This window comes from Salmo salar, chromosome ssa04, assembly GCF_905237065.1.
Source record: "Salmo salar chromosome ssa04, Ssal_v3.1, whole genome shotgun sequence".
Taxonomy (NCBI): Eukaryota; Metazoa; Chordata; class Actinopteri; order Salmoniformes; family Salmonidae; genus Salmo; species Salmo salar.
This window is the reverse complement of record NC_059445.1, coordinates 75042266-75054097: the sequence shown is the minus strand read 5'-3', so window position 1 is coordinate 75054097 and position 11832 is coordinate 75042266. Positions and strand designations below refer to the sequence as shown.

Below are 11832 nucleotides of genomic sequence, written 5' to 3'. Positions count from 1 at the left end.
CCCAATGTTGTACTTTTTTCTTTAGTTAAAAAACTACAACATGTACTTCTAATTTAGATGGTCTGTCATTCTAAACCAATAAAGAGTGGACCGTTTCCATGGAGCCGCGTTTCGTTGCACCCTCCCATTCATATTAAACTGTGTGCGAGGCGGGCAGTCAGGCGGCTTCACACAACAACTCCCCATCACACGTCAGAGGCGGTTTCATTATTTAAAGTTGAATCAAGTAGAGGAGAAAGTTTTTGCGACAGAGACAGTGTTGCCTAGCAGCTCATAGGTGGTGAATCTAGTTGTTTTGCACAGTTTATCGCACAGTTCCTACGGATATAATTTTTCTAAATCAACTATGCCCCAGACCGTGACACTGAAGGGACCCTCACCTTGGGGTTTTCGACTGGTCGGTGGAAGGGACTTTAGTACACCGTTAACTATTTCGAGGGTATGTAATCTAAATGTGTTTTTATTTATTTTCATGTCAAAATATGATTGTTGCGTTGCGTGTAATGAAATTATTTATGTAATTTGTCACCACCCCTTATTGTGAATTGAGATTTTATTTCGACAAAGAATAATGCCAAAATGTATACACAAACGAGGCTGACACATTTCACTGATCGACTGTCCGTCTCAATCCTTCTAAAACCACAGATTTTCAATTGACCATATTCACATCCAAGTGTTTACGTGATTGTGTTGTCAGCATATTCTCCGAGGCTCGCAATGTCCCGCTTCTTGTAGTTCAAGTCAGACGGTAAACTATCCTCCGGCTTGTGCGTCGAAGTTTATTCAAGTGTGGCACTCACCACATTGTGCCGTTGTAGGGCTGCTATTTATTACCCCAAACACCCACACATTCTGTATCTATTAGGTGTTCACTTTCCATGTAGTATACAATTTAACTGGTACGGTCTTCTCGCATGGTAAAGTAGCCAACTGTTGAATGAAGTGTAGTGTGTTACCATGCGGTCATTGTGAAATGCGACCACTGTTGTTAATCTGCTCTGCCAACAGGGAATGGGCGCGTTCGAGTGGATCACTTTTATTGTCATCGCCGTTCTAAGTGTTGCATTATAGTTGTGTGCGACTACGTCGACTGCATGAACTTCACAAAAATCATGTGATCAAAGGTCATGCAATTTTGATAAAGTCGCTGCAGTTGCTTCTCACCAACTGCATCATGCAGCCATCACCTGCATTGTGGGAGGCACTGTTTGTCAACCAATCATTAGGATATTTTTGTATGACCCACGCGAACCGTGGCCAAATACGTTCTGAAACAGGAACCAACTCTGTTCTAAAACTACAGGGGATACAAATGAAAAGCGATAGACTTCTCTAACCAATTAATTGTAAACACGTTGTTTCCAATTTGACTGTTTGACATGGGGTTATAGGAAATATTTCGACATTGATACAACTTTTAGAAACAAAAGCCGCTATGTCAACCTGGACTCAGGAGTAGACGTAACATAGTAAATGTAAATTGAAAACAGTCCAATTGTTATGTTTCGTATGGTATGTATTAATTATGGATGTTCATCCACTACGAATATGTTACAAATTATAATTTCTATGATATGTTGCAAATTGAAAGAATTCCAATTAGTTCTTGCTAAAGTTACCTAGATGGCTAATGTTCGGGGAAGGGTTATCTAACATGCAAAGTAGCGAAAAATTGGTAAGTAGTTGTTAAAATGCTAAACTTGCCAGTGATTGAATCTAAACACGCAATTTTTTGATTGCTAGACGTTTCACATTTTTGCCTTAAGTAACCTGTCTTATGTAACCATGCCTAACATATCATACTCATTTGAGTGTTTCAGATATACATTTACTATGTTACGTCTGAGAGCAGGCTGGCTACGTTGATTCCATGTTGATCTGAGCCTTGCTGTTAGTGTCCACTTTCGGCTGTCACATATAAAGTTCCCCCGATTTCACTTGCATACTTTGGTCTACAGTCGGCATCATTAGGCTTAATGCTTGAATACACCCAACGATAGAAGACTCTAAGGCCCAAAAGCTTATTTTAGCATGGGCAGTGCCCAATGACTGTATATGAATGGACAAAGCCATCGATCACGTGACACCATTCATTCCTATGTGAAGACTATTGCGCATTGAAGCCATATGAAGTGGGTTAAGATCGCATCTCATGGATCCATAAAAAGCAAATTGAGCTACACCTGGATGTGACGTTGCAGGCTAGCGCAGTGCTGCCCCCTCATTAACTCAAGTTGAAGGCCGACCGGGGTATTGCAGACTGCCATTAGCAGTTTGGGGCGGCAGGTAGCCTAGTGGTTAGAGCATTGGGCCAGTAACCAAAAGGTTACTAGATCGAATCCTTGAGGTGAAAAGGTAAAAATCTGTCGTTCTGCCCCTGAACAAGGCTGTTCCTACTGTTCCTAGGCCGTCATTGTAAATAAGAATTTGTTCTTAACTGACTTGCCTAGTTAAAAAAAAATGCCACTAAATTATTCTCAACTTTTGTGCTTTTTTTAAATTTAAATTTTTTATTTACAGGAAGATTGACCATTTGACCTGTTTTCTGAAAACAATGCCTGCAGTACTGCGGTTGGCCTTGAACTTCCGTGGCAGTCATTCTCCCGTTGAGGACTTTAACCATTTTGAAGTAGTCAACTTGGTGGGAATTCCTATGGGTTAAGGAGTTATTATTATTATTATTATTATTATTATTATTACTACTATCTAGGTTGTCAGGAGGGATCAGCAAATTAATTGTATTTGTGAGTAAACATTCCTTAACTGCAGGTGGCAGTAAATCGCCAAGCTTGGCTTTATACCTGTTCAAACCACGCACTCCAGGTGGCAGTATGCACCCTTTTTACTTTGTTTACCAACTCATAGAAGTAGTAGTAGAAGAAAATTGACTACTTCAAAATTGAGATGGTCTCAATGACGTCGCCTGTGTGCTCAGACGCCATAATAAGACTGATACAATGAGGCCTCTATCATTCTGTCTGCCAAGAAGACCCAAACAAACTTTCTACAGTGTTGCCACATGATGCGGTGCAGAGTGTCTATTGGCCCATCTGTACTTTTTGCAACACCCACATGATATACTATTAACCACACAGTAGCTTACTGTGGCTGTCACATATTATCCATATAATAGGCTATAATCATGTATAATATCAATATAATATATAAAAGTTCATAAGTGACCAAATGCTCAAACAATCTTGCTTTGCCTCAGAAATCGACCCTTTACCCATATTTAAAGGTTCTGAATGAGTCGGGGCCAGCAGTGGATTTGGCAGTAGCCAATGGTTGGTCTCAGTCAAGGGTAAACTGTGGTGGGCTCCTGGAGTGGGCTGGGTGTTAACATTTGTTTTTCATCAGAGATTGTGGCGCTGCTGAGGGATTCCAGCTGTTGTCTCAGCTGTAAGATTCCAGACCCTTTAACTACCACTCCAACCAAGGATGTAATTTTTTGATTCATGAGAGAAGACTGACTCCAGGTCAGCTGAAGGTACCCTCTTTCGTGTTCCAGGCCATTGACATAATCACTTGGCCTAGTTGTTTTTTAAAGGCCTGACGAGCTTTGAGTTTACAGTACCTTGACTTTGTCCAGTGTAAGGACTGATCATCTGATATCATGACTGTGGTTTTCATTGTGCCAAGACATTATTAGACTTTCTCAAATCTTCCTTAAGCCGGGTGAGATCAATACCATACCCAAACTGCATTATTGGCACTATAACAAGGCTATGATTCAAGCTTTGTCAGATTTTGGCCGATGTCACTGGTTGTGTGCGTCCCAAATGGTAGAAACTAGTGCACTATATGGGAAAAAGGGTGCCATATGTGACGTTAATCACAGGGTACAGTGAGATCCAATGGGGCTTAAAAGAGCGTCGGACCCAGTCCATAACACCAAGTCGAAGTGTCGTATGTAGTCAACTCCAACTTAAAAAAAACTCATAATGGTGGGAAAGGAATCCAGCTGGGCTCATCCAGGACGACGGTTCTGAAGCCTGGTCCCGGGGACCCAAAGGGGTGCATATTTTTGTTTTTGCCCTAGCACTACGCATTGGATTCACACCAACTCATCAGGCTTTGATGATTTGGATCAGGTGTTAAGTGATAGGGAAAAACATTTTCACCCCTTTGGGTCCCCAGGACCAGGCTTGAGAACCACTGAACCAGGGGGCTAGTTATATGCTACGGTAGATCTATTGTTGTTCAATTCTGCTGATATAGTATTCCCGGCTTGCTATTAATCACATTCACTGCATTCCTGCTATACTGCACCATGAGTGTACGTACTACACCATATGCAGTACTGATGTAGCAAGGTTACAATAAGGAATCCACATGGGGACATTTGGACAACCCAACCCCCACATGGTTCAAGCTCAGCGTAACCATTTAGGAAAAAGCAGAGCAGACATGCCTAACCGGCGAGATACTTTTTCCATCCAAGTGCTCAGCGGCACTCTATTTTACACAGAGGGACGATTCCCCTGCGCATATCTGAGTTCATGATCTGGAACACCTGCACTCTGAGACAGTGAAAGTTCTAGATCCCTGTACACAGTCCTGATAGCAGCAGCTGGTTTGTAGCTAAAGGTGCTAATTTTCTGAGGTTGGGGAATTAAGCTGGAGTTGATGAATGTGAAGTCCATAGGACTCGTGCATCTAAATTGCAAGCCAGGGTTCCCAGCCAGGTCACTGATGTTATTGCCAAAGCACTTTGAAGGGATGTGTAGAAAATGGTAGTTGTGCGATAAAACCTTGTTAAATCAATGTCAATTCAACTCTCATGCATGATATGAGGCAAGTGGCCAGCTAATGGTGCCAATTCACAAGCATTTTTCCTCTGGGACAGTAGTTCACTGCTCCATGTAATGTACATTTCATCCAAAAATGTGTCTTTATTAAGGATTATTCACAAGTTTCCTTTTCTGAGAATGGATGATTCCCGGCTAATACAGAACTTTCCCGTAACGTTCCCTAAAGGTTATATTTAGGTTATTTTACATAACTTTCCCACAACGTTCTTGGAAACATTTGTTCCATAGGTAGGCTATACAGTTGTAGTGGGCCTACACACTGATACCAAGGTCAGATCCTGTTCATAAGGTCTATACATATCAAGCCTTTACAAACCATTGTCTTGTGTATTTTCTCTACTGACTGTGACTGAGGTCACTGACATTTACTCTTTATCAAAAATGTATTGTCTCTGAGTAGATAAAGCTGGAGTCGTCAATACTTGACTCGTAATGTAAAAGTTCCTCCTTTCAAATGTAAGGAGAGGTTTACTTCACCGACATTTGAACTCTGTGATATTTTCCTTTCCTCTGAAGTGATTTTAAGAGAAGGATGTATCTACCAGGCAGTAAATACATATTTTTTTTACCTTTTCCTGGTTCTTCCTAAATTGGATTTACAGGTCTTTCTTGTTCACTTGCTGTTTTATGATTGTTTTCCCTAACACCATAGTGCTGAACACATTAGCTGTGTGTGAATACTCATACTAACATAGTATATACTCATTAAGTATGTAGTATACAGTATGTCATTTTAGTATACTGTAAACTAACCGTATCCTTTCAGTTGAGTGTACTAGCTCTTCGCCTGTCTACCGGAAGTTTGTTGCTATGCAACCTCTTGCTAGCTAGTTAGCATAACAAATTACTAGTTTGGGTGTTCTTAAACTCAATCTGGAGTGCCAGTATGCTCAAATTCAGAGCGTTGTCAGATTGTCCGTTTGTAAATTCAGAGCGTTTCGCTCTCGGAGCGCACACTGGACGCTCGGGCCGAGGAGTAGGGTTGATTTGAGCATTCTGACCTTTCAACATCAGCCAAGCACCCAAGCTAATGTTGGCTGACTTGCTAGCTTCTTCCAGACACAAATGAGACCACTCTGACCATTTTACTCACCCCCTAGCAGAGCTGGTTATCCAGAGCGTTGGTGACTAACTGTGCTGCTGGCAACAATTTAATTATGCTCTTCTGCCTACGTTTACTGACACCGGCCATATTCAATGGGTGTTGCGCGCTCCTGATTTCATTATTCTGCGCTCTGAGAATGCTCTGAAATTGGAGTAGTTAGCTAGAGTGAATTTACGAAAGCACCCGAATGTTCATTGAGAACGCACAACAACTTTACCATTTAGCTAAGCTTGACAAGAATAATCAAGTCAATAAATGTTGGGTAGTTAAGAGGTCGACCGATTTAATCGGCATGGCCAATTAATTAGGGCCGATTTCAAGTTTTCATAACAATCGGTAATCAGCATTTTTGGACGCCGGTTGCGTTCCACGAGGAAACTGCGTGGCAGGCTGACCACCTGTTACGCGAGTGCAGCAAGGAGCCAAGGTAAGTTGCTAGCTAGCATTAAACTTATCTTATAAAAAAACAATCAATCTTCACATAATCACTAGTTAACTACACATAGTTGATGATATTACTAGGTTAACTAGCTTGTCCTGCGCTGCATATAATCAATGCGGTGCCTGTTATTTTATCATCGAATCACAGCCTACTTCGCCAAACAGGTGATGATTTAACAAAGGCGCATTTGCGAAAAAAGCACAATCTTTGCACAAATGTGCCTAACCATAAACATCAATGCCTTTCTTAAAATCAATACACACTATTACACAAGTATTTTTTTAAACCTGCATATTTTGTTAAAATAAATTCATGTTAGCTGGCAATATTAACTAGGGAAATTGTGTCAGTTCTCTTGCGTTCATTGCACGCAGGGTCAGGGTATATGCAACAGTTTGGGCCGCCTGGCTCGTTGCGAACTAATTTGCCAGAATTTTACCTAATTATGACACATTGACGGTTGTGCAATGTAACAGGAATATTTAGACTTAGGGTTGCCACCCGTTTGATAAAATATGGAACGCTTCTGTATTTCACTGAAAGAATAAACATTCTGTTTTCGAAATTATAGTTTCCGGATTTGACCTTTATTAATGACCAAAGGCTCGTGTTTCTGTGTTTATTATAATTAAGTCTATAATTTGATAGAGCAGTCTGACTGAGGTGGTAGACAGCAGCATGCTCGTAGGCATTCATTCAAACTTTACTGCATTTGCCAGTAGCTCTTAGTAATGCTTGATCACAGTGCTGTTTATGATTTATCAACTCCTGAGATTAGGCTGGCAATACTGAAGTGCCTATTAGAACATCCAATAGTCAAAGGTATATGAAATACAGATTGTATAGAGAGAAATAGTCGTCGCGTCATAATTCGGCCGATTAATTGGTATCGGCTTTTTTTGGTCTTCCAATAATCTGTATCGGCATTGAAAAATCATAAGTGGTCGACCTCAAGTAGTTAGTTAGCCTGTAGTTAATATACTGGCAAGTTTGATGTATAGGTAACGTTAGGCAACTAATGTTAGGTAGCTAGCTAACAACATACCGGTACATACTGCTGTAATGATATGCAGTTCGTAAGGACAGCGTAGCTAACAAATTGTCAGCCAACATAACGTGTAAGGTAACTTATTTGAGAAGTCATTACTTTATTACATTGCTCAAGATTTTCTTAATGTTTGTCATAATTAAAGCAATGAATTTGTATCTGCTGTCATTGTACTTCAGCTGCATATTTTCTGCCATTTTCTTCAAATCTGAAAACGATGTAAAGCAACGCCTATTTCCTGAAGAATTGCCTTATGGGCCCTAAAGTACGGAAATAGTGTCCTCTGCGTGTATTCTTCATATTTTGGCGAATTTAGTACGACATCCGGAAACCTTTGGCATACTAACGATATCCATACTATGACCAATAACCGTACCATATACTCAATTCACGTCACAAATAGTATGGCTAGTATGAGTATTTGAACCCCGCTATTGTCTCTGTGCCCCTAAGCGTTCTGTCTTTGTGCTGCATACCTAAGAGTCATGTGGCTTTCAGACAAATTAGATTTACTTACTTTTTGTCTGCCAATATTTTCCTGCAGCCATTTCCAGCACTTGAGGCATTCAACATGGTTTCAATTACCGTCATACAAATGACAAATTAATTTATACAATTCTAGCAGTCACAAATAAAATAATGGATATTGGTCAATGGACTGCAGTGCAAGGAGTGGACTCATTTGCAATGAACAGACATTTAGCTACACCAATTGGAATCAGTGTTACTCAATGACTGACGCCATGGTCATGTACGCAGCCTAGTAGGTGACGACATTCCCCTTGGCTGTATTGAAGTTCAGGAGCTCTCTCCTTGGCTTTGCCGTCTCATTAGAGAGCCAATGTATTTACTCATAAGCTGTTCCATTGTTTATGGCATTGGCTCATTTCAACTCCTTTGTAAGAGTGCGACAATCTAACGGCATTGGGAATTTTGTAAAGTAGCAAGTAATGTTTTTCCATAAGCGTCTCCATCAACAAGCAAGCAAACAAAGTTGTTTGTCTGGTTGCCAACATCATTCCTGTGTTTCACCATGTGAGCCTTTCTGTTGCCTTGCCTAGCGGTCAGTCCGCCCACAGGGCAAAACTGTTCAGATGAATGCTGCTGTATTGGGGCACACAATGATGACACTAAACAATACTTTGACCCTGCCTTATTTCACACCTCACCAAGCACTGTTGATCCTACTGTTTCCAAGCAAACACTTACTGTACGTTGGGGGACTAGCTCAGTCTTTGGCAGGCCCCATGGCCTTTGTGTGACATTAAAATGTAATATGCTAAGCGTTATCTGACAATGTGTTACTGATTAACTGTGTCTCATTGTGTGAAGGGACCACGTTCTAGAGTGACTCAATGTTTTTAGATTGCTCAAGGAATGCACTGAATATACATGCAATCGATTTTCATAAAATATGCCTAAGAAGGGATCTGGACTCTGAACCTTTCACCAAACATCCTCCATACATATAAACAGGGACTGCTCGTTTTGCTAATAGCGTCAGTATAATGTGTATCATTGGGAGTTTGTGTGAATGCATCCGAGCGTGTGTTCTGGATAATTAAAGGCCTGTTGTGGAGGCTTGGTGTGAGAGCATGAGTGAGTCTCCTATGGATGGCCATTCATGCCTTGACCCTGGTCTTTGTCCCTCTACAATAACAACACAACCTCCTGCACCGTGACACTGCACATCATTCACAATACACCTCTGTTTTCTCAGGCACAGTCAGACCCCATGGCAGTGACCCCTACGTTTACCGGAACTGGGACTGCCTGTGACCGAGAGGGGAGTCAGAGGCTGTAAATTAGGCATTCCACACTGAAACTCTTGTCTCGGCTATTAGTTTTTCACAGGCCATGAATTTATATGCTTTTCCTCTCAAAGCACTGCTCAGTGTGCTGGCCTGCTCTCCTGCTGTGGAATCACTTTTTCTCCATAGATATTGTGAAGTGCTATAGATCAGGGTTTCCCAAGAACATTAACATTGTTCTTAAATTATTAAACTGTCGGCTTCCATTTTATTTATAATGGGCTGTGTCAAAACATTATTTTAACACAATTGTGTTCCAACCATTGGTCCCAATGATAATCTATCCTATTATAACTTGCAGACAGCATTCAGAGTAATATGCCATATTGAGATCAAGTTGCAATTGCTCTTTTATGAAGTGAAAGCACAGCACTTAAAGAAATTGATTACAGAATAGTGACACGTCTGACATTTGAACAAACATCTTCACTCTGCTTGAAGTATGGATTGGTTAGAGTTCGGTCCAACAAAGTTTTCATGTCACAGGAGGTAAAATATTGATTTCATCCAAGCGTGTCAGAGAAAGGATGTTGAAGGGCACCCCTCTTGTATACTGAGTATATCATGTACAATTGTAATTGAGAATGTTTTTTTTGTACTTATATTTGTGGTGTTGTTTTCATATCAGCCATTTTGTTCTTCCAACCTCACCGTACACATTGTTTTTAATCTGTACTGTTTTCTTTCATTACTTTTCTTTTGGTGCAAACAAAAAAACAGCCCCCTCCTATGGCTGGTCTAGTTATATGGGGGGACGGAATGTTGTGATGCTTGATTTCATTTGACCGCTGTCTGCCAAATCGAGATGTCCGGTAATGCAGGCATGGAAAAAGATGTGTGATGGGGGGGGGGGGGTGTAATTATGGAAAATTGCTGTTATGTAAACAAGTGTCTAAAGGGGAAACGTACTTGAAACCTCCTCCCTCCGGGGCCCAGAAAAATGTCCACAGGAGCTTAATATATCTGTAGTGAGGACCATAGAGAAGAACCTGCACTGTATCTGTGTCAAACAGGTCTCGTTAGAGGGCCGTTCGGATGGACAGCACTCATGGGTTGGGTGCGTCTCAAAAAAACCAAACTATTCCCTATATAGTGCACCACTTTTGACCAGAGCCTTATGAGTCCTAGTAGTACATCATACAGGGAATTGGGTGGACTCCTGTTGACATCCTGTAGATTTGGGTGATATGATTTTATTTAGGTAGTAAGGCACATTTTGTCTTCCACAGTTGAATTTCATTGTTTTAGAACCTGCTTCTCATATAATAATGGTGGCTATCAATGCTTTGACACTCATTTCACAATTTGACAACATTGAACTCTGGAATCAATTTAAACTACCAAGCCTTAACAATAACGATTTAAGTGGCTGTTTGCTCATTTTGCTGTGTCACTCACTGTTGCTAGCGTTAGGATATGTAAACCTATAGTCTAAGGGTAGTTAGCATTACAGCCTGAATAGACTGTCATTATTATTGCATTTTGGCTGGGTGTGGCACTTCCACCCTAATATATTATTTTGTCCATCTTTGTTTGGTGGTTAGGTAACACCAGACAGTAAGGCTGCACAGGGGGACCTGTGTCCTGGGGACACCATCCTGGCCATCAATGGCGACAGCACAGAGACCATGACGCACATGGAGGCCCAGAACAGGATCAAGGCCTGCATGGGGGAGCTCACACTGGCCGTCAGCAGGTAAGTCTACATGGTACTGTTTGAGTCCCACATGGCACCCTACCACCTACATAGCCCTGGTCAAAAGTGGTGCACTATATAGGGAATAGGGTGCTATTTGGGGACGCACCTTCAGACGCTGACATCAAAATGATCGTCTCCTAAAGTTGTTTTTAGAGAGGAAACCAGACAGCATTGACAAGAGGTCTGATTGGAATGAATGACACAATGCGTTAGCTTGAATTGTCCGACGCAGCCATGTAGTGTTCTTTCAGTCACATGGAAGCCAGTCAGTGATCAATTCTCTACCCCCACAGAGCACTCTTGCATCACATTCTTTAAGGCGTACACATTGTGGCACAGCATGGCCTCTGAAGTGGACCGTTGGCTTGATATTGTATATTCAGCCCTTCATGCTGGGTGAAACAGCTCTTTCCACAGCTTACACCGATGTATAATTCTTGTTGCTGAACTATTTGGTGTTGGGGAGGGCAGGAGCTACATGTTGTAATGCTATATAGTTCTCTAATCCACAGAGAATGGTCAGGCTAAACAGCCATTTGGAACCGAGAACTCAGAAATAGGGACAAAGCAGTGGAAGATTATTTTTTTTCTTCTCCCAGCTTTCCAATGGAGGGCTTGAAATTCCCAGATGAGAAGAGTAGCTGGCTACTGCGGTTTGGGATAACAACAGATCCAGGATGAAAATGTCCTGAGTAGTAAAGTGAAGAGTAGGCACAGAATTGTAGTACACTTCAGCCTGGACAGACTTTGCACATGAAATGGAAAGGAGAATCAGCCTGATTTCCACATCCATGGGTAACCTGATCCATCAGATGAGCAGGAGTCATGGAGTTGTTTGAGCTCAATGTTTTATCCTGTCAGAAAAAACTTTCCACTTTCCGTTTGTGTGTATCTAGAATGTGCTTTCCCC

General features: G+C 41.4%; 1 protein-coding gene across 1 annotated transcript in view; it reads left to right on the top strand.

The window, feature by feature from the left end:
• The first annotated feature begins 249 nt into the window (after positions 1 to 249).
• pdli4 (PDZ and LIM domain protein 4) overlaps positions 250 to 11832 on the top strand; it is a 38473-nt gene continuing 26890 nt past the window's right edge. Inside the window, 2 exon segments of the mRNA NM_001141910.1 lie at positions 250 to 439; positions 10768 to 10919. Of these exon segments, the coding sequence (NP_001135382.1) occupies positions 347 to 439; positions 10768 to 10919 (245 nt within the window). The 5' untranslated portion in view covers positions 250 to 346.